Source organism: Dama dama, chromosome 2 (genome assembly GCF_033118175.1).
Source record: "Dama dama isolate Ldn47 chromosome 2, ASM3311817v1, whole genome shotgun sequence".
NCBI classification, from domain to species: Eukaryota; Metazoa; Chordata; class Mammalia; order Artiodactyla; family Cervidae; genus Dama; species Dama dama.
In genome coordinates this window covers 8,997,586-9,021,133 of record NC_083682.1, presented here as the reverse complement: position 1 = coordinate 9,021,133, position 23,548 = coordinate 8,997,586, and the positions used below count along the sequence as shown (strand labels likewise).

The window sequence follows — 23,548 nt, the reverse complement described above, 5'->3', positions numbered from 1 at the left end:
GACTCGGCTTCACCCACAGCTGCTCCACTTTTCCTGTTTCTGGCATTGGGCAGCTCCATGACATTCTGCCTGCAGGGAGGGTTCCACCGCTCGGGCAATGCTTGGAAAGCACTGCTCTGGAAAATCCCCTGAAGACAGACCTCCCGTGTTTTTCCAACTCAGACTGTCTCCCCACCACCTTGGTCACTGCTCACGGGCTCATGCAAAGGTCAGGCAAGGCCTCCTGCATCAAGATGGAAAGGCCAAGAACCTGTGGCCTCGGTCAAATTTTTTTTGTTTTTCTCAGTCAATTGTCTTTTTCAAACACAACTGGAAGAATTCAAAATTACTCATTTACAAGGCATCCCCCCACACTGCTACAAACTCACATATGCTTTACCTTTTAAGTTGAACTTGAAGCAATTATTCTGAAAATATAAAAATTATCTTTTTTATATTTAACCTAGAAAACTGAATGTTTTTTAATATCCACCACCATAATTTAACAAATTTTAAAAAATGAAGCACTTTCTCTGCCCCAAGAAACGTCACCGACTGTGGTCGACAGATAGCTGCCTTCTCATTAAAGCGTCTGCTCAGCTGGCTGACAACGGGCTGGCTGGCTTCGAAAGCACAGAGAACAGACCCTTCCAGAGAACAGAACTTTGAGTTTGAACTCAGCCTTCTTAGAGTTTGTTTAACCGTGTATTGTTCTTGCTACAGCGTTAACAGAAGTTTCAGTAGGAACAGCCTGGGGTCAGACAGTATCCAGCACCCCCTCTCCTTATGTTGCGCTTGACTCTGTGTGATATAAAAATCCTAGTCCTGCAGAATTGAGTCAACTTCCCTTTAAAATTTGTACTTCTTTGAATGAGCTCCCCTCCCACCGGCCTGCGGGAAATCCAGTTCTGTCCCGCAGTATTCCAGAGGACCCCCACTCTGGAACCTCTGGTCAGCTTGCTTCTAATGCACTCCCCTCTGGGGTCCCTGAGAGCTTCTTCCCTTAGCTGCAGCCCTCAGGTGCTACAAACCATGCATACCGGCCCCTTCCTTTATGTGCCAAACACAGCAAATACAAGGCTTACAGATAACAATAAGTGATTATAGGCATAAAACAAAAACTTAAAACCAGGAACTTGGGAGCAGCTTATCTCTACTCCCACTCGGGGGGTCCCCTCCATTTCTCCCCTCAGGCTCTGGCCTGCTGCCCCAGTGGTGGGGGTTCATTCCCATTGTGTCAGTTTGCAGGCCTGACTGGCATATTTCCCCTCCTATCTCCCAACGCCTGGCCAGCAAAACCGGATCCCTTTGTTGTCACAGTAATCTCTGCAGAGGTTATTCAGGATTTCCAAAAGTCTGTCTCTCCTCTGTCGTTAAGCAGAACATCTGGGTTGTACCTGGGAGCTGCCAGCCCACGAGTCTCTTAGAGTGGGCCTCCCCACCATTAACCACACAGCACACATCCGTGTTCTCTGTTCCATGTGATACGCCAAGCGAACCAATGCCACCACCGTCCCCACTCGCCCACACCTGCCAAAGCAAAAAGGAACAGACCCTAAAAAAAAAAAGAACACAAACCAGTAGTTAACATCTCAGAAATATTTGCATTCAGATGGCTTTCCCTTGGGACCTCCTCTCCAATTGTGGGTATGTGTTTTATATTTACAAGACTAAACAGGCTCACCCAAGTGTTTTCCAGGTGGTACTAGTGGTAAATAATCCACCTGCCAAGGCAGGATTCGCCAGAGATGAAGGTTCGATCCCTGGGTTGGGAAGATGCCTGGAGAAGGAAATGGCAACCCACTCCAGTATTCTTGCCTGGAAAATCCCATGGACAGAAGAGGCTAGCAGGCTACAGCCAAAGGGGGTTGCAAAGAGTTGGACACAACTGAGCGTTCACACACACACACACATACACACACCACGGTCCCACTCAAAGCAGAGTTCTTTTTACCCTAGAATGCAGCAACAAGTTTTTAATGACACTTTAAGAAACCCTCCCCTCCTCATCTGCAAAGTGTGAAGAGTGCCTCCTAGAGCTCATGACTTTATGGACAGCTTGGAAACAGGGGGAGGCCACTGTCCAGTAGGTGGTCTCCAACCCATGCTCCACTGTGTCTTGCATCCCTCCAACCATCTCAGAACTACTCACTGCCATCCCAGACCACCACGCATGGGTTCAGACAAAGGTGGGCGGAGCCAGGGCTTGACACATGGCAGACATTCCAACATGTTTGTTGGATGAACTGAGTGAACATAAGCCCTGAAGATGCTTCTGAGGGTCTCTGTCCCATCTAGTACAAACCAGAAAGGACCCACGGAAGTGTCTTTCTGTTCCAAACATAAGCAAGAAATAGATAAGTCCTTATTTCAAAGTTACTAAATACATCCTGGCGTGACAGAGTTGTTTGTTAATCAAACAACACCCTGTTCCTTCAATTAATGATTAATATGGTCTGTGAGTTCAAAGTGACCTTCAGATCAAAAGGTTTACTAATCTATCACTGAGTTCATTCAAAGCTAAAATCTATAAAGTATAACCCTGGCACTTGGATTCTCCTCTAAAGGAAGTCTCCAACGTAGACCATATCATGACCGAAGGGAGGGATACTGGGAATTCTGGTGATGTTGGGAGGCAGGGAGGAGGTGATGGCAGGAACCAGGGGCAACGACTTTATCCTAGTCGTGATTCACAGAGATGGGGGCAAGCTCCACTCGCCAGCACCTGAAACTGTTGTGCAAAGCAGAGAGAGAGGCCCTTTAGGCAGGGCAGAGGGGAATCAGTCAAAGACACACATCCAGACTCCAAAATCTAGGAGACAGGAGGAGTCAGTCAAGCCTGGATGGCTAAGAACAGAACAGAGCAGGGGAAACTGAATGGTTTCACTGCAGGTCTATTTCTTTCAAACGGGAGAAAGATGGAAGATCCTAACGGACCTGATGTGAGATGCTCTGGGGGTTCCATCCCCCTCTATTCCAAATTCTCATGCTTCCCAGGCATTTCGAGAGTCCTTCTCTGGCTTTCTAGGCTGGCTTCAACTCTCTGCTAGCACTGACAATCTCTGGCCATCATTTTAGCTTTAGTGTCATGTCCACATTCTTCAAAGCACGAAAATCACTCCTTTCTCTCCCTCATTCACACCAAAGTCCATTGATTAAATTATTTTAAATATTCCTCTGAAATTGGTGAAGATGGAAATTTCTAAATTTTCTGGTGCTTATGAGGCAGAAAAAGCAAGATAAATGGTCTCGTCAATTAAACTTTACATTGGGACACTTTTTAGACAATAAAGAATAAAGCTGATGTATAATTTTTAAAAGAAAATATTTCTTGGGAAACCTGCTTCTGGATGAAGGCACAGTTGGCCCTGAGCAGAGAGTTACAGGTTTCCTTAAAGGCTTCCTCCCCTGAACCACACTACGGGGGTCTGAAAAGGGCAGTAAAGAGAACTTCTGGAAAGAGTTCTTTGCTCCTGGGAACATTCAGCAGATCTTCCAGGATGTTAAAAAGCATCACAGACTAGGTTCAGCCTAAGAAGTAAGTAAGGCCCTTTTCCTACAAAAAAACAAAGTTAAGATGAAGTATATGAAATGCCTAGCACAGTGCCTGGTGCCTAATAGATGCATAACAAATATTAGGTTCTTCCCACCCTGAGCGTCCAGGGGCCTATGAGCACATATATTGGATGTATTTCTGGAGGGGCAATTGGGTACATTCTAGATTCTTCCAGAAGCTCACAATTTTCTTACAAGGGGCCATGGAGAGAGGAAGGCAGGGGAGGGAAGGAGGCCCGGGTTCTCTTTGCCAGCTCAGCCGCTCTTCTTCTGCCTGGGGTTTTCAGCACCTTCAGGCCGTCACTGATTTGGGTCTTATGCTGTCCACCACGGCTGACAGCACCGCCCCTGCCGCCTTGGCTCCCTGCATCAGCACGTGCTCCACCTGCAAAGGAGAACAGCTCACAGGACCCTCGGTGAGGCTCCTAGGACCCCCCCCCTGCCCCACCCCTCCCTCATCGCTCCCTTCAGGAACTGGCCTGCCTAGGAGGAAGCCACCTTATATTCCCAAAGATGCTACAGCCGCGAGAGACCTGGACAAGCCAGGATTGCCCGAGACGGACATCGGAGGCAGGGGGGAGCCCTTTCCTCCAGGAGGCAACCTGGGCTCCTAGTTCTCCTGCTCCCCCAGAGCCACTCAGCCCAGGGTCTGCCTGTAGCATGACAGTCAGAAGGGCACAGCCGCTGAGTCCCTTATTCTACATACAGGGGGCCCGAGAGGTGGGGAGGGGCGCCCCCTTGGACACGGTCACACAGGGATCAGTTTCACACAGACCTGGGCTTGGGTCTCCTGAACGCCCGGCCCAGGCTCCTTGGGAGGACCTCCTATCACCCCCTTGCTCCCTGGTGTCTTCTTTCCACAGGCAAATGCTCGTGAGATGGGAGACCCCTCATGCCAGGGCCCACCGAGCCTGCAGCACTAGAGCAAGGTCTCCCAGGAGCAGAATACCACACCTGCTGGCTCCTGGGCACGCCGTATCGCAGGTCGTTGACAAAGTGCTCGCAGTTGCCCTCGATCAGGCTGTACTGCACGATCCTGTTGACCATCTTTTTTGTCCGCTGGATGATCTTGTCCACAGGCAGGGGCAGGTACGTCCCATCCAGCTTGTTGTTGACCTTCCAGGAGCAGCCGTGCAGCACGTCCTCCAGACGACTGTATTTCACCACCGCCCGGTTGCTGAAGACAGAAGTGATGCTGCCAGCCTCAAACTCCTCACCTGGCGACCAAAGACAAGCCAAAGTTGGGAGCTGCAAGCGGCCACGGTACAGAGCCATCAGCTCGCTCCAGGGGCTGGGTGAATGGCTTCTCTTAGGGCCCCAGTTTCACCGTCTCTAAAAGCCACAACAGAGAATGGGGAGTTGGGCTAAATGAAATGCAAAGGGCCGGCCTCCCCAAGAAACCTTCTGCCCTGTTTTCTGCACTCCCCACTTTCAACCCTCACAGCAATCTCTTTCTCACCAAGCTCTGGAAGCACCTTATGGTGTGGTCCTAGATTCCGTTCTGTGTACTGACCCGACCAAGTCCTAGGACTGGAATCTTGCTTTCCTAACCAGAACCCAGGGTGACAAGCACCCTTACATGTAAGAGTCATTGGTTCCTTGAGGAAGGATTATGGCTTCATGACAGGCCTCCCCCTGCCGCCCCTGTAGGGGTGCAGATGAAACCAAGAGGGCACGCAGACAGGACTCTAGATGGGACCCATTCCAACTAGCTTCCACCCAAAGCCATTCTCCCTTTCTCTCCACTCAAGTATTAGGATTCTCCTTGAGGGCTTATTTAAAACCAGGGTTCCACACCTTTGAAAAAAGAAACATTTGAAGCTGCTGTATTATCATACTCAGTCCTTAGAGGAGAGCCTCAGAGAGGGTCAGGAACCCACTCAAGGCCAGTTAAGTGGCGATTTAATACAGGACTGTTTTCCTGCTACAAGCATATGGATATGCAAACATGGGAACCATCCCCTGCTGTAAGTTGTGTGAGCGCAAGAAATGTCCCCTTTCCTTTGCAAAGCATTTGAAGTCTATCTGCTGATTTCACAAAAGCTGGCAGTAGGCAATTCAGCTTTGGGGAACAAAGATGGCAGAATTCATTTTTAGAGGAAGATCTGACAGGGAGGATAGGGACATAACTGTTACCTTATCCCTATAACAACTCTGGTTATACCAGAAGTTTCCTGGATTTAGACTGGAAAGGAGAGGGGAGATGAATGCATTGTGAAGTGATTTTTCATTTTTCACGTAGGCATGCAGACAGGAAGTGGGACAGGCAGTGGGGAAGCAAAGCAGGAGAGAGGGACTCTGCTCTGTGGGAAGGTCCCAGCCAGGTGAGAAGCTGGGCCAACCAAAGGGGACAGGACATGGGCAGGAGAGCCATGACCACGGTGTTCAGTTCGGTTCAGTCACTCAGTCGTGTCCGACTCTTCGCGACCCCGTGGACTGCAGCATGCCAGGCCTCCCTGTCCATCACCAACTCCCGGAGTCCAATTAAACTCATGTCCATCGAGTCGGTGTGATCAAGGTGTGGTCACAGGCATTTGGTATCAGTGCCCTTTTGTAATCTCAACTTGAACTGGCAGCACTTGCACAGGAGGCAAAATTCCAGAGGCGTCAAAGATTACACAGTGGAGCCCCATGCCTCTCCACCTTCCAACTCCCCCAGGTCCCATCTCCTGAGGACACCATGTGACCAACAGCTCTAGATGTCCAGTTTTAATCCGCTTCACATTCCGTGCTGTAATCTTCCACTATGATCACTTCCACCCCCGCAAACCTCAACTAAAATTTAGTTGGTCACCTGTTTGATCTCAGCCCTGTGTTCATGCTGAAATGAAAGGAGAACAGTGTCCACACTGAGGGGGAAGCCACCTAGGATTGGTTGGGAAAGCACGGAGACCCAGAGAGGGTGGAGCTGCCGAAGGTGACCAGGAAGCTGGAAGCAGCATTTGGGGACAACAGGAAACAAGTGGGCAATCAGAATGCGTAAGTATCTGCACCCCTCCCGGGGAATCCTCAGAAATAGGAAGATCTTGAACCAAGTTGTGTCTGACTCTTTGCAACACCTAGGCTCCTCTGTCCGCGAGATATTTCAGGCAAGAATACTGGAGTGGAGTGCTATTTCCTTCTCTGAGGGATCTTCCTGACCCAGGGATCAAACCTGCATCTCCTGCTTGGCATATGGGTTCTTTACTACTGAGCCACCTGACATTTCTATTTTAAAAGAAAGGGTGGTCTAGGCGGCCAGGGAACTTAGGGATGTTCTTCACACTTGTGTCTGTCTTAGGGCTGGACACTCGGTGGTTTTTGATGGGCAGAGATCAAGCTCAATCACACAGTAAATTAAGGTCCAGTCATGCTTCTGGTATTTTATTGTTGAAGTAAGGTAGCAGCTCAAAATTCTCCAAGCCAGGCTTCAGCAAAACATGAACCGTGAACTTCCAGACGTTCAGGCTGGTTTTAGAAAAGGCAGAGGAACCAGAGATCAAATTGCCAACATCTGCTGAATCATCGAAAAAGCAAGAGAGTTCCAGAAAAACATCTATTTCTGCTTTATTGACTGACTACTCCAAAGCCTTTGACTGCATAGACCACAACAAACTGTGGAAAATTCTGAAAGAGATGGGAATGCCAGACCACCTGACCTTCCTCTTGAGAACCTGTATGTAGGTCAGGAAGCAACAGTTAGAACTGGACATGGAACAACAGACTGGTTCCAAATAGGAAAAGGAGTACGTCAAGGCTGTATATTGTCACCCTGCTTATTTAACTTATATGCAGAGTACATCATGAGAAATGCTGGGCTGGAGGAAGTACAAGCTGCAATCAAGATTGCCAGGAGAAATATCAATAACCTCAGATATGGAGATGACACCACCCTTATGGCAGAAAGTGAAGAAGAACTAAAGAGCCTCTTGATGCAAGTGAAAGAGGAGAGTGAAAAAGTTGGCTTAAAGCTCAACATTCAGAAAACTAAGATCATGGCATCTGGTCCCTTCACTTCATGGCAAATAGATAGGGAAACAGTGGAAACAGTGAGAGACTTCATTTTGGGGGGCTCCAAAATCACTGCAGATGGTGATTGCAGCCATGAAATTAAAAGACGCTTACTCCTTGGAAGGAAAGTTATAACCAACCTAGACAGCATATTAAAAAGCAGAGACATTACTTTGCCAACAAAGGTCCATCTCGTCAATGCTATGGTTTTTTCAGTGGTCGTGTATGGATGTAAGAGTTGGACTATAAAGAAAGCTGAGCACCAAAGAATTGATGTTTTTGAACTGTGGTGTTGGAGAAGACTCTTGAGAGTCCCTTGGACTGCAAGGAGATCCAACCAGTTCATCCTAAAGGAGATCAGTCCTGAGTGTTCATTGGAAGGACTGATGTTGAAGCTGAAACTGCAATACTTTGGCCACCTGATGGGAAGAGCTGACTCATTTGAAAAGACCCTGATGCTAGAAAAGATTGAGGGCAGGAGGAGAAGGGGATGACAGAGGATGAGATGGCTGGATGGCATCACTGACTCAATGGACATGGGTCTGGGTGAACTCCGGGAGTTGGTGATGGACAGGGAGACCTGGCGTGCTGCAGTTCATGGGGTCGCAAAGAATCGGACACGACTGAGCGACTGAACTGAACTGAAGGCAGCAGCTGAGGGACACAATAATTAACTGTCCCTTTTACGTTGCTAACTTCAGTATCAATATTTCAATAGAGCAGTGGCCCCCAACCTTTTTGGCACCAGGGACCATTTTCATGGAAGACAATTTTTCCATGGGTCAGGACAGGATGGTTTCGGGATGATTCAAGCACATTAAATTTATTGTGCACTTTATTTCTGTTATTATCACATTGTGACAATTTGGAAATGTGAGCAATGGGGAGCCACTGTAAACACAGATGAAGCTTCACTCACTGGCCCACCACTCACCTCCTACTGTACTGCCCAGTTCCTAACAGGCCATGGACCTGAACTGGTCCATGACCCAGGGGTTGGGGATGCCTACAGTAGAGTATCCACTCTTACTTGGGGGAGCCAGGTGAACCACACAATCATCTTCCACATAGATGGCCCAGTGCTCATAGCCAATCCGAAAAATCTCAATCAGGTCTCCAGGTCTGGGTTTCGGTTTATCCTATGACAGAAAAACAAAATAAAATGAGACTTCACGTGCCCAGGGAAATCCAGAGATCCTGTTTGGGGATCAGCTACAACTCAGTGTGAAGACACTGCCTTTCATCACATTACCGAAACCCAAGGAGAAGGAAATGGCAACCCACTCCAGCACTCTTGCCTGGAAAATCCCATGGATGGAGGAGCCTGGTAGGCTGCAGTCCATGGGGTCGCGAAGAGTCGGACACACATGAGCAACTTCACTTTCACGTTTCACTTTCATGCATTGGAGAAGGAAAAGGCAGCCCACTCCAGTGTTCTTGCCTGGAGAATCCCAGGGACAGAGGAGCCTGGGGGGCTGCCGTCTATGGGGTTGCACAGAGTCGGACATGACTGAAGCAACACAGCAGCAGCAGCAGGGTGCAAAAAGATCTTTCCACACAAATGACTGAAGGACCCACCCACTCCTGCTACCACCCTCATTATTAAAGCCACAGAGGCTAACAGCACCAGCTCCAAATGCGCAGCTCACATGTATACATGCCCTTCAGTAACTGATGGAACTTCTGTACTCATTTTCCTTGACGCTGCGCACCATGCAAACTTTTTCAATAGAGGGCGCCAGAGAGACACTGCAAGAGGAAGGGGATCTCCTGCAGGTTCTGGTTTTGTTACACCAAACTCAATTCTTGGGATAAATCTCATTTAGTAATGATGTATAATCCTTTTTTTATGTTGTTAAATTCAGTTTGCTAATATTTTGTGGAGGACTTTTACATCTATATTCATAAAGTCTGTAATTCTTTTCTTTGCCTGATTTTAGTATCAGGGTTAACACTGACCTCAGAATGAGTTGGGAAGCATTCCCTCCTCTATTTTTCAGAGTTTATGAGGGATTGGTAACTTTTCTTTTTTAGAGCTATAGTAGAATTCTCAAGTCAAGCCATCTGGGCCTGAGTTTTTCCTTGTGAAAAGATCTTTTATTTACAAATTCAATTTACTTGTTGTAGGTCTGTTCAGATTTTTGAGTTATTCCTGAGCCAGTTTTGTAATCTGTGCCTTTCTAGGAGTTTGTTCATTTCATGTATGTTTTCTAATTTGGTAGTATAAAGTTGCCCGTAGGACTCCTTTATTATCCTTTTAATTTCTGCAAGATTGTTAACGAGCTCCCTCTTTCAGTGTGGATTTTGGTAATTTGAGTTTTCTCTCTTTTTTTCTTGGTCAATGAATGTAGCAAAAGTTTTGCCCATTTTGTTTATCATCTCAGAGAACCAACATATGGCTTCCTTCTACTTGCTTTGAGTTTAGCTTGCTTTCCTTTTTCCAGTTTATCAAGGTAAGAACTTGGATTCTTGATTTGAAATCTCTATTCTTTTTTAATATAGGCACTTATAGCTTATATTAAGCACTGCTTTAACTGCATCTCATAAAATTTGATATGCTGTTTTCATTTTTATTCAACTGAAAATATCTTCTAATTTGTATATTTTTATTTCACCCATGGATTATTCATAAGTATGTTTTTAATTTCCAAATACATATTTCCCAAATTTCATTCTGTTATTGATTTCTAGTTTAATTTCATGTGAACAAAGAAATACTTTGTATGATTTCAATCCCTTTAAATTTGCTGAGACTTGTTTTATGGCCTAGAATATGATCTCTCTTGGGGGATATTCAAGTCTGCTTAAGAAGAATATGTATTCTATTTTTGAGTAGACTATTCTATTCTGTAAAAGTCAGTTAGGTAAAGTTGATTAATATCATTGTTGAAATCTTCTATATGCTCACTGATTTTTTGTCCAGTTGTTCTATCCAGTATAGAGAGTAGAGTATCTAAGTCCCCAACTATTATTTCTGAATTGCCTATTTCTCCCAATTCTGTCAGCTTTTCTTCATGAATTTGGGGCTTATATTATTAAATGTATATGTGTTTACAATTGTTATATCTTCCTGATGAATTAACCTTTTATCATCAAAACTGTTGCTCTCCTTAATAAAATTTCTTCTCTTAAAAGTCTATTTTTTTTTTAATATTAGTATAACCACTCCAGCTGTGATTCTTCTTGCATCCTTCTACATCCAACCTATTTATGACCTTGAATCTAAAGAGTGCCTCCTGGGAACTCCCTGGTGGTCCACTGGTTAGGACTCAGCACTCTCACTGCCATGACCCCAGGTTTAATTCCTGATCAGGGAACTAAGATCCTGTAAGCCATGCAGCCAAAATAATAAATAAATAGTTTGTCTCACACAGATGTACAGAACAGACTTTTGGACTCTGTGGGAGAAGGTGAGGGTGGGATGTTTCGAGAGAACAGCATGTATATTATCTATAGTGAAACAGATCACCAGCCCAGGTGGGATGCATGAGACAAGTGCTCGGGCCTGGTGCACTGGGAAGACCCGAATCAGGTGGAGAGGGAGGTGGGAGGGGGGATCGGGATGGGGAATACATGTAACTCCATGGCTGATTCATGTCAATGTATGACAAAACCCACTGCAATGTTGTGAAGTAATTAGCCTCCAACTAATAAAAATAAAGGAAAAAAAAATAGTTTGTCTCTTGTAGGTGGCCTGTAACTGGATCTTGTATTGGCAAGTCAGATGATCCTTTTTTGGACTGTTTGAGTCACAAACTGCTGTGAAACTGTGGATTCAAATTCCCATCTGGAGTCCTTAATCCAATATAAGCTCCATGACTTTAAAATTAGTTAGAACAAAAGCTAAAACATATATTTATATTCTTTTACAATAATAACCTATGTAATTACCTTTACTGGCGCTTTGTATTTCTTCATGTAGATTAGTTACTGTCTGGTGTGACTTCCTTTCAGCCTGAAGAACTTTGATACTTCCTTTCAGGCAAGTCCTCTAGCAACACTTTCTGCCAGTCTTCACTTATCTGAGACTTCACTTTACTCCACCTTCATTTTTGAAAGACAGTTTACCAGACACAGGATTTCTGATTGACAGCCTTTTTTTTTCTTTTGTCACTTTTCATACGCCATCCCACTGCTTTCTGGCCTCCATCATTTCTGACAAAAAACCAGCTATCAGTTTTATTGTGGTTCCTTTGTACATGATGAGTCTTTCTCTCTCTCTCTCTCTCTCTCTCTCTCTCTCTCTCTCTCTCTCTCTGTTTAGAGGCCTGACTGGGTTAATTCTTCAATGTCTGTTTCCCTCACAGTATTCAACCCCTGGTGTATCTGCTCCAGTTTTGTTTTGTTTTCTTGCTTCTGTTTCTAAGCCTGACATGGCTTAATGCTAAGCCAGTGACTGGTCAGAGGCTGACACACATCTTGGGCCAATAAGGCATCACTTTTTTTCTATGGAGCTTGGTGTGGTTTGGAGAATTCATTCAAGGTTCTAAAGTTGAAAAGTCTGTGAGCTGTTATTTAATACTTTCTGCATTCACAAGGCCTCATGCTCCTCCAGGAATGGAAGGACAGGCCCCTCCAGTGTCTCCTGAAAGTGTGTGCAGCCTGTGCACCCCTTCCAGACCAGCAGCTTTTCTAGGCCCTCTTTAACTGTATCAGTACCTGCATTTCTGTATTAAATTTCTGGCTAGTCTGTTAATCTATCGCTTGTCCCAACAAACACTACAACCTCAAGCTAGCTGCAATTTTGGCCTTCCATGATGTTTGTCACTGAGGTAACTACTGTTTTCAACAACATCCCTGGGCATGGAATTTTCCACATTTTGTTTCAAATAAAGTTTCCCTCTGTGGCCACTGCCAATCCTCCTGGCAGGTCCCACCCACTTTCCCACCACAGAGCTGAGGAAGGTAGGGGATGGAGGGCATCCTAAGACACTACAGATCTCCATTGTTCTGAGATTCCAGGATTCAGTAGACTTTCTTGATTTAATATATATCAACTTACTGTATGCTTCTGGTCAAATTTCAGAGTTTTCTTTTATTTATTTATTGGTTGTGCTGGGTCTTTGTTGCTGCACAGGTTTTTCTCTAGTTGCAGCAAGCAGGGGCCACTCTTCCTTGTGGTGTGCAGGCTTATCACTGTGTTGGCTTCTCTTGTTGTTAAGCACAGGCTCTAGGGAGTGTGGCTTCAGTAGTTGCTGTTCCCAGGCTCTGGAGCACAGCCTCAATAGTTGTGGCACATGGGCTTAGTTGCTCCGTAGCATGTGTGATCCTCCTGGACCAGGAATTGAGCATGCATCTGGATTGAGCATGCATCTCCTGCATTGGCAGGCGGGTTCTTTACCACTGGGCCACCAGGGAAGCCCCAGAGTCTTTAAATCATTGTATTTGACAGTTTCATCCAGCTTTATTTTTGCTATTTGGGGAGATTTTCTGAGATCCTCAGCCATTTCAGAAGTCCTACCCACTTGAGGGAATGAATTTTTATGGGCACATTGCAGACCACTGACCCAGCGATACTACATGGAAGAAACTGTGGCCAAGAAAGATGAAGTGCTTTGCCAAAATCCTATGCAAGTCAGCTGGCAGAGCTAGGACCAAAACCAGGTTTCTACCCCCTGACCAAACTAACTCCTGCCTGAAAGAGAAAATACAATAGCAACTGAGTTCCCACTAGAGGGCGCCCCAAACCAGCCTTCCCATGTGGACAGTGAAATCACTATCCCTGCTGAATTTTCCTGGAATGACTGCCATTAGGAAGACAGAACAATTTATTCTGATGCTAGTCTAAGCCAGAAAAAAAAAAAAAAAAAATCAAAAGAAAACCACATGCTGGCCATCAAGGATGTTTAACAAGCTTGGTACAAGAAACAGAAAGTTTCAGCACTGAAGGGAGTGGATTTTAGAATTTTAATCCACCTGCAACATTGCCACTGGATAAGGGTTGTTGTTGTTCAGTTGCTAATTCATGTCTGACTCTTTGCCACCCCATGGACTGCAGCACTCCAGGCTTCCCTGTCCTTTACTATCTCCCTGAGTTTGCTCAAACTCACGTCCATTGAATTAGTGACACCATTCAACTAATTCATCCTCTGTCACCCCCTTCACCTCCTGCCCTCAGTCTTCCCCAGGATCAGCGTCTTGTCCCCAGCATCAGATGGCCAAAGGACTGTAGTTTCAGCTTCAGCACCAGTCCTTCCAATGAATATTCAGGGTTGAATATTCTGAATGAATTGACTGGTTTGATCTCCTTGCAGTCCAAGGGACTCTCAAGAGTCTTCTCCACACCACAGTTCAGAAGCATCGATTCTTTGGCACTCAGCCTTCTTTATGGTCCAACTCTCACATCCGTCCATGACTACTAGAAAAACTATAGCTTTGACTATACAGACCTTTGTCAGCAACATGATGTCTCTGCCTCTTAATATGCTGTCTAGGTTTGTCATAGCTTTTCTTCCAAGGAGAAAGTGTCTTTTAATTTCATGGCTGTAGTCACTGTCCACAGTGATTTTGGAGCCCAAGAAAATAAAATCTGTCACTGTTTCCACATTTTCCCCATCTATTTGCCATGAAGTGATGGGACCATATGCCATAATCTTTGGTTTTTTGAAAGTTGAGTTTTAACAGGGGTAGGAAGGTGAAAACTTGGATGGAACTTACAACAGACTTAACAGTCACCTAGAGTCATCTGCTTAATAGTCACCTGCTCTCTTGCTGAAGTTTGTCCCACTGTAAACATTGTATTGAGCTTTGGGTCTCAACTTTGGCTGCACGTGGAAATCCCCTGCAGAACTCTTAAAAATTAAGACTAATGTGGAGTATGGCCTGAGAACCAGAGTTTTAAGAGCTCCTTGAGTGCCTCTAGTGGCAGCCAAGGTTGTAGCCACACTGGGAGCTTTTCCAAGGCCTCATCCTTTCTTATCCTTGACTTTCCCCGGCCCCCAGCGCTTCATGAACCTCAGGAAACCAGTCTATATCCTCCAGGTTGATCTCCAGCCCCAGCTGGTGCTCCAGTCTCCAAATCCAGATTAAGCTTTCTCTGTCCTTTTACTCTCTTGGAAATAAGATGTCACTTCAAAATCTTCCATCCATCTTGTTATTTATTTCCTTTGCACAGGCTGGCAGCCCAGCCCTGGCCCTTCTCCCAGATATAGGCACCTGTTTAGAAAAACCAGTCTTTCATAAGGCCCCTAGACGATAAAAGTTTCTGAAAGTCTTATAACTCTGAGGGGTGATACAAGGAAGTGGGTGGAGGGCTTCTTCATGCCTACAGCAGAGGGGAGGGCTCCCTGAGACAGGCCATTATGTATGGAAAGTATCCTTTTAGTGACCAAAAGCAATGGGAAACACAAGTTAAAGTCAAAGAAACAGATCCAATATGGAGTCAAAATTGGCTCTTCTCTATAACAATCTGTACACACGTGTTCATAAGCAGCTTTGTTTGCAACAGCCAAACACTAGAAACAACCCAAATGCCCATCAACAGGTGAGTGAATGAACAAACAGTGGTCGATCCATACAATGAAATACTACTTAGTCATAAAAAGAAATAAACTATTGATAACATGCAGCAACACAGATATAACCTGGAATAATTATATGAAATTATGTGAAAGGAGAGAGACCCAGAAAAACACATACAATATGATTCCATTTATGCAAGCCTCTAGAAAATGCAGACTAACGCATAGCAATAGAGAGCACATCAGTTGTTGCGTGGGGATGGGAGTGGAAGAGGGAGGGGTTTACAGAGAGGACAAAGGAAGCTGTGGGAGTGAGGCAGATGTCTGTGCCCCCACCAGGGATTGAACCTGCACCCTTAGCAGTGAAAGCACAGAGTCCTATCCATTGGGCTGCCAGGGAATTCCCTGGTTATTTGTTATCTTGACTGTGGTGATGGTTTCATGGGCGAATACATGGGTCAAATCATATCCAATTGTATACTCTGAATATATGCAGTTTATGGTATGTTGGTTATACCTCAATAACGCTCAATAAACAGATCCATAACGTTGTTTCTAAACAATTCAAAAGGCATAAGCAACATCTAATCACATGGACCACAGCCTTGTCTAACTCAATGAAACTAAACCACGCTGTGGAGGTCCATCCAAGATGGATAGGTCATGGTGGAGAGTTCTGACAAACCATGGTCCACTGAGGAAGGGAATGGCAAACCACCTCAGTATTCTTGCCTTGAGAACCCATGAACAGTATGAAAAGCCAAAAATACAGAACACTGAAAGATGAACTCCCCAGGTCAGTAGGTGCCCAATATGCTACTGGAGATCACTGGAGAAATAACTCCAGAAAGAATGAAGAGACGGGGCCAAAGCAAAAACAACACCCAGTTGTGGATGTGACTGGTGATAGAAACAAGGTCCGATGCTGTAAACAGCAATATTGTAGGAACCTATAATGTTAGGTCCATGAATCAAGACAAATTGGAAATGGTCAAACAGAAGATGGCAAGAGTGAACATTGACATTTTAGGAATCAGCAAACTAAAATGTACTGGAATGGGTGAATTTAACTTACATGACCATTATATCTACTACTGTGGGCAAGAATCCCTTAGAAGAATTGGAGTAGCCGTCATAGTCAACAAAAGAGTCCAAAATGCAGTACTTGGATGCAGTCTCAAAAACGACAGAATGATCTCTGTTCATTTCCAAGGCAAACCATTCAATATCACGGTAATCCAAGTCTATGCCCCAACCAGTAACACTAAAGAAGCTGAAGTTGAACAGTTATATGAAGACCTACAAGACCTTTTAGAACTATACCCAAAAAAAATGTCCTTTTCATTATAGGGGACTAGAATGCAAAAGTAAGAAGTCAAGAAACATCTGGAGTAATGGGCAAATTTGGCCTTGGAGAACAGAATGAAGCAGGGCAAAGGCTAATAGAGTTTTGCCAAGAGAACATGCTAGTCATAGCAAACACCCTCTTCCAACAACACGTGAAGACTCTACATATGGACATTATCAGATGGTCAACACCGAAATCAGATTGATTACATTCTTTGCAGCCAAAGATGGAGAAGTTCTATACAGGCAGCAAAAACAAGACCAGGCGCTAACTGTGTCTCAGATCATGAACTCCTAGTTGCCAAATTCAGATTTAAACTGAAGAAAGTAGGGAAAACCACTAGACCATTCAGGTATGACCTAAATCAAATCCCTTACGATTATACAGTGGAAGTGAGAAATACATTTAAGGGACTAGATCTGATAGACAGTGCCTGATGAACTATGGATGGGGGTTTGTGACATTGTATAGGAGACAGGGATCAAGACCATCCCCAAGAAAAAGAAAAACAAAAAAGCTAAATGGCTGTCTGAGGAGGCCTTACAAATAGCTGTGAAAAAAGAGAAGCAAAAAGCAAAGGAGAAAAAGAAAGATATACCCATTTGAATGCAGAGTTCCAAAGAATAGCAAGGAGAGATAAGAAAGCCTTCCTCAGTGATCAGTGCAAAGAAATAGAGGAAAACAACAGAATAGGAAAGACTAGAGATTTCTTCAAGAAAATTAGAGATACCAAGGTAACATTTCATGCAAAGATGGGCACAATAAAGGGCAGAAATGGTATGGACCTAACAGAAGCAGACGATGTTAAGAAGAGGTGGCAAAAATACACAGAAGAACTGTACAAAAAAGATCTTCATGACCCAGATAACCACAATGGTGTGATCACTCATGTAGAGCCAGATATCTGGAATGTGAAGCCAAGCAGGCCTTAGGAAGCATCACCATGAACAAAGCTAGCGGAGGTGATGGAATTCCAGTTGAATTATTTCAAATCCTAAAAGATGATGCTGTGAAAGTGCTGCACTCAATATGCCAGCAAATTTGGAAAACTCAGCAGTGGCCACAGGACTGGAAAAGGTCACTTTTCATTCCAATCCCAAAGAAAGGCAATGCCAAAGAATGCTCAAACTACCACACAAGTGCACTCATCTCACACGCTATCAAAGTAATGCTCAAAATTCTCCAAGCCAGGCTTCAGCACTACATGAACCGTGAACTTCCAGATGTTCAAGATGGATTTAGAAAAGACAGAGGAACCAGAGATCAAATTGCCAACATCTGCTAGATCATTGAAAAAGCAAGGGAGTTCCTGAAAAACATCTATTTCTGCTTTCTTGACTGACTACTCCAAAGCCTTTGACTTTGTGGATCACAACAAATTGTGGGAAATTCTGAAAGAGATGGGAATACCAGACCACCTGACCTGCCTCTTGAGAAATCTGTATGCAGGTCAGGAAGCAACAGTTAGAACTGGACATGGAACAATAAACTGGTTCCAAATAGGAAAAGGAACACGTCAAGGCTGTATACTGTCACCCTGGTTATTTAACTTATATGCGGAGTAAATCATGAGAAATGCTGGGCTGGAGGAAGCACAAGCTGGAATCAAGATTGCTGGGAGAAAAGATCAATAACCTCAGATATGCAGATAACACCACCCTTATGGCAGAAAGTGAAGAATTAAAGAACTTCTTGATGCAAGTGAAAAAGGAGAGTGAAAAAGTTGGCTTAAACCTCAACATTTAGAAAACTAAGACCATGCCATCTGGTCCCATCACTTCTTGGCAAATAGATAGGGAAACAGTGGAAACAGTGAGAAACTTTATTTTGGGGGGTTCCAAAATCACTGCAGATGGTGACTGCAGCCATGAAATTAAAAGATGCTTGCTCCTTGAAAGAAAAACTATGACCAACCTAGACAGCATATTAAAAAGCAGAGATACTACTTTGCCAACAAAGGTTCGTCCAGTCAAGGCTATGTTTTTTTTTTTAGTCATGTATGGATGTGAGAGTTGGACTATAAAGAAAGCTGAACACTTAAGAATTGATGCTTTTGAACTGTGGTGTTGGAGAAGATTCTTGAGAGTCCTTTGGACTGCAAGGAGATCCAACCAGTCCATCCTAAAGGAGATCAGTCCTGAGTGTTCATTGGAAGGACTGATGTTGAAGCTGAAACTGCAATACTTTGGCCACCTGATGGGAAGAACTGACTCATTTGAAAAGACCCTGATGCCTGGAAAGATTGAAGGCAGGAGGAGAAGGGGATGACAGAGGATGAGATGGTTGGATGGCATCACCAACTCAATGGACATGAGTTTGGTTGAACTCCGAGAGTTGGTGATGACCAGGGAGGCCTGGTGTGCTGCAGTCCATGGGGATGCAAAGAGTCAGACACGACTGAGCAACTGAACTGAACTGAAAGCAACATCCCTAATCAGTGTGCAATTCAACCGTCCACCATATAAATAAAGTAAAATACAGTATAATGTAGAGAAGTCTCCAGGAATTAAAGATATACCTGGTCTGAGAATTCCCACAGTACCCACCTCCGCTGCTTGCTTCGTTAACCTGCCCGCAGTCCCAGGCTTCGGGGTTGAATTCCACTCTGTTCTCTTCTGGTTGGGTGTGGACTCCAGGCTGACTACGGGCTTCTCCCTAAATGAATTTTGTGATCATATACTTAATAGAAAAACCACTACTTCACAACTATTGGAAATTCTGTATTACTTCAGAGTTATGATTTTAAGATATCTTTCAGTTTTGAGATTCTAGGAAACATTTTGCCTATGAAACTTGTTTCTGTGATGCCATTCTGTCCTGCAAAAATAATGGCTATTTTCTGCTTTTCAGACAATTGTTTAAATGCTAATGACAGCAATGAGTAGTTTTCAGGGGTGTTCTCCTCCGTCTAATAATCTTTTTTTTATGTTTTTAAATATTTAGACATAGCTTTTTTAAAAATAGTACACAATGACTTCTAAGGAAATTCAACAGGCCTCTTCTCCTTTCCTTCCTCTCCCAGTCCTCCAGGCCAGAAGAAGGGCCCCTCAACTGTTGGACTGTTTCTTCCAATAATTAGCTCCGTATTTCTGAGAAAGCCTGTTGACAACACTGTAACTGCCAGTAATGTGATAGAAATCAGTATATTTTGTCCCTCAAAGCAAAATGTTACAGGAGAGGACTGAAACTGAAGGCAGGGATATAATTTTGGGGTAGAACAGTAGAGTGAACTATATGGGGCCACAAAGACCTGAGTTTGAATCCTGGCTCTCATATTTGCTGTGCATCCTTGAGCTAGTAAACTAGTCTGTCTGAACCTCAGTTTGACTGTCTATAAACTAGAGATGCTAATATTGGTCTCACAGTTATCAAGAGGGTTAAATGGAAAAGCATATGTATACATCTGGCTTCCCTGGTGTCTCAGATGGTAAAGAATCTGTCTGCAATGTAGGAGACCCAGGTTTGATCTCTGGGTTCAGAATGACCACCCCCAAAATGGCTTTTTCCTTACATCCCCAAATTTTAACTCTTCTCAAAAGGTTCAGTGTATGGGAATGATGGGGAGGAGATGGGACATACTCCCCATTTTCAGTATTGTTCTTCTCCAAACTTTCAGCTCTCAGAATCTTAAACAGAGACAAATATCATGTTTCTCAAGAAAGTCAGTTGTAGAAACTGGAAGACGGTTGCATCATTCATTAGTTAGTGAGACCAGCTGGCAATATTGTAAGCATTCTTGGGAAGCAGTTCAGTTCTCAGGGGTCTGCAGAATGGCCTTGTGGCTAGAAACTACTACAAGGCAGCCTCCAGGCCTGGCCTGCAGGTCCCAGGACTGCCCTCCCGCTGTTATCACCAGGAGCATACCAGGCCTCGTTGCTGGAAGCCTGGTTCATGCAGCACCAGCTAAGGATTTGTATTACAGAACTGTCATCAAAGTCAGTTCTTCAAAACCACCCCTTAAAGACCCAGTCCTTCCACACAAAGAAAGAATCTTACCCCTGCTGGACACTGCTTCTGCCCTGTTCTATCGTGTCCTGCTGCGGCTGCTTGGGCAAAAGCTGGTCCAACACCTGAGATCCCACAGATTCTTCTAATGCAAAGGAAAAAAAGAAATCATGTTACTGAATATTTAAACCACAACTGCCTTCTATGGGGAGTGTAACCCATGAAAGGACGGCTGGAGCCAGGCCTTGACAGCATTGGGAAGGTGGGAGCTCCAGTCTAGCACTGAGCCCGGCTCCCAGTTCAGTCAGTTCAGTTCAGTCGCTCAGTCATGTCCGACTCTTTGCGACCCCATGAATCACAGCACATCAGGCCCCCCTGTCCATCACCAACTCCCGGAGTTTACTCAAAGTCATGTCCATCCAGTCGGTGATGCCATCCAGCCATCTCATCCTCTGTCGTCCCCTTCTCCTCCTGCCCCCAATCCCTCCCAGCATCAGGGTCTTTTCCAATGAGTCAGCTCTTCGCATGAGGTGGCCAAAGTATTGGAGTTTCAGCTTCAGCATCAGTCCTTCCAGTGAACACCCAGGACTGATCTCCCTTAGGATGGACTGGTTGGATCTCCTTGCAGTTCAAGGGACTCTCAAGAGTCTTCTCCAACACCACAGTTCAAAAGCATCAGTTTTTCGGCGCTCAGCTTTCTTCACAGTCCAACTCTCACATCCATACATGACCACTGGAAAAACCATAGCCTTGACCAAACGGACCTTTGTTGGCAAAGTAATGTCTCTGCTTTTTAATATGCTGTCTAGGTTGGTCATAACTTTCCTTCCCAGGAGTAAGCGTCTTAGCCCTGAATAAATTCTGGGATAAAGGGGGCTGTGAGGCCATCCTGAAAAGGGTTCCTCCTCCGGGAAAGAGAGATTTTGGAATTTCTGGGTACGGAATCGGGAACTGTTGCCTCTAACCCAGATGGCAGAAGCCTTGGGGTTAAACCCAATGGCAGAAGCTTCTGTGGGGCTGGAGTTGTTCTGAACTCTACCTGCCGGGCAGCAGCCGCGTCTGTTTACAGGGTAAATACTCGCGAGGGTCGCTGGATGCCTGGCCCGCTGTAATTAAATTAATAGCCAACGACCATTCCTAACTATTCACTTATTTCGGTTAACAAGCATCTCTAACAATGAACAAATATCTATGAGGAAAGTTGAAGGAAACCACGGTGACCTTTCTGGAGGTCCGAGGGCCTGCTGGGACCTGGAGAACGACCCCGGAAGGCTCCAGGCCCGGGCGTGGCGGCTCGGTGGGGAGAAGCCCCACGCCCGCAGCGGCCTGACCGGGGCCCGGCTGGAAGTCCAGGATCGGGCTGGGTGCCATTCGGCCCAGTACTCGCGGTTCTCAAGGCGGGCCTGACGCGGGACCGTGGGGGCCTAGGGAGGCGGCGCCCGCCCTCGTCCCGGGCGGCGGGGCTCAGGCCCATCCCGTTTGCTGCCGCCCCGCCGGTCCCCGGGCCTCGCAGGGGGCGACGCGCCGGGCTAGCTCCCAGACGGCGCGGGCCGGGTCGGCGGCGCGCAGGGAGGGCAGAGGGGCGCGGAGCCGGCACGCGGGCGCGCAGCAAACGGCGGGGGCGCGCGGCCAGAGCGCTCGGAGCGCCGGGGGCTCGGGCGCGGTGAGCACGTGCCCGAACAGGGCGGGCACCGATCGCCCGCTTGAAGGCCCAGGAACCTGGGGGCGGAGGGACGTTGAGAGGAAAGGCCGGGAGAAGCAGCGTGGGCTGTTGGTGGGATGGAAAGTAACAACCGTTTGCATAGGACTCAGGTGGAATCTGATGTGGTTGGAGCAGCTGAAGGTCAACGGTGCAGACAGGGGAGCGACAAATGGAGACAAGAGTTGAGGCCTGGTTAGGAGGTCTTGGAGAGGCATCTTATTTGTTTAGGAGTTAAAATCTTGGGAGATTCAGACTAGGTAGAATGACAGATAGTCTTTTACAAACTTTTAATTAAATTATATACATATGTTATATATATATATATACATATATGTATACACATAAAAAAAATAATAATGGGATACATGTAGTTTTGAAACGATGATAAAGATGAATGCACCATCCAGGGTTTCCCAGCTGGCACCAGGGGTTAAAGAATCTGCCTGCCAATGCAGGAGATGCAAGAGATGCGGGTTCAGTCCCTAGGTTGGGAAGATCCCCTGCAATAGGAAATGGCAACCTGCTCCAGTGTTCTTGCCTGGAAAATTCCCTGGACAGAGGAGCCTGGCGGGCTACAGTCCACAGGGCTGCAGAGAGTCAGACACTGCTGAGCGACTCAGCAGCAGCAGCAATATACCATCGTTGGTAAGAACGCTGCATCACATCAATACCTAGCACAGATGCTCCTCCTGCCTGTACCTTCTTCCCTTACCCTGTCTCCCAGCTCCTCCTCACCCCCACCCCTGATAGGTTACCTCTCTCCTGTCTATCATGCTCTTGCTTTATAAAACATTTTTTAAATCTCTTCTTTGTATTCCTAACACGCTGTTTCATTTTGCTTATTTGAAGCTCATAACACAATTTAATCACGCTGTATCTTCTGCAATCTGTTTCTTTTAAAGTTGTCTCTATAATGCATTCACATTGCTATACAAATCTGTAATTTGCTTCCCTTGCTGAAAGATATTCCATTATGTGAATAGACAATTTATTGATCTCCTGATGAAATTACTTGGGGTTATTTCTATTTTGGATTTAGAAAAATATTGAAAAGAACCCAAACTGTGTCCTGGTGTATGCATGCAAGAGAGTCTATAGGATTTAATAGCTAGCAAGATATGAAAATATTCAACTTTATAGTAGAACACTGTCAAGGAACATATAACAGGAGGATTCCTGGGTGCTGATTTCTATTTCTCGTAAATCCTCTGTTCCTTATCAGTTCCTGGCAATGGGAACGAGTGAAATGGCACGCTATTCCCAGGACTGAGGTCATAGGATGAGACATGCATGAATTCCCTTCAGTGACTCTTTTCAGCGTCAGCGACCTTGTATGTATTAGACTATCCATATTGTGGCTATTGATAAAATTTCATCCTGTGTAATAGCTGAGTAATCATCTTACTAAAGATATATAAGCCTGCATTTCTGCTAATAAAGCACCCTTGCTCCATCAGAGCTTGGGTCCCCGTGTCTTTCTTTCTCTCTCTCTCTCCCTCTCTCTCTTTCATTTTCTTATCATCGACTCCGGATCACCAGGTTTCAGTTCATTAAAGTGCCGCAACAGAA

At 45.3% G+C, this 23,548-nt stretch overlaps 1 protein-coding gene across 1 annotated transcript; it reads right to left on the bottom strand.

Annotated features, from left to right (window-relative positions):
- Window positions 1-3,826: 3,826 nt before the first annotated feature.
- Window positions 3,827-21,751, bottom strand: PLAAT5 (phospholipase A and acyltransferase 5). Its single transcript, XM_061156718.1, has 6 exons — window positions 21,499-21,751; window positions 20,329-20,422; window positions 18,879-18,987; window positions 8,555-8,663; window positions 4,489-4,751; window positions 3,827-3,919 (listed from the first exon to the last, which is right to left on the bottom strand). The coding sequence occupies exons 1-6, from the start codon at window positions 21,749-21,751 to the stop codon at window positions 3,827-3,829; spliced, it is 921 nt and encodes a 306-aa protein (XP_061012701.1).
- Between the last annotated feature and the right edge of the window lie 1,797 nt (window positions 21,752-23,548).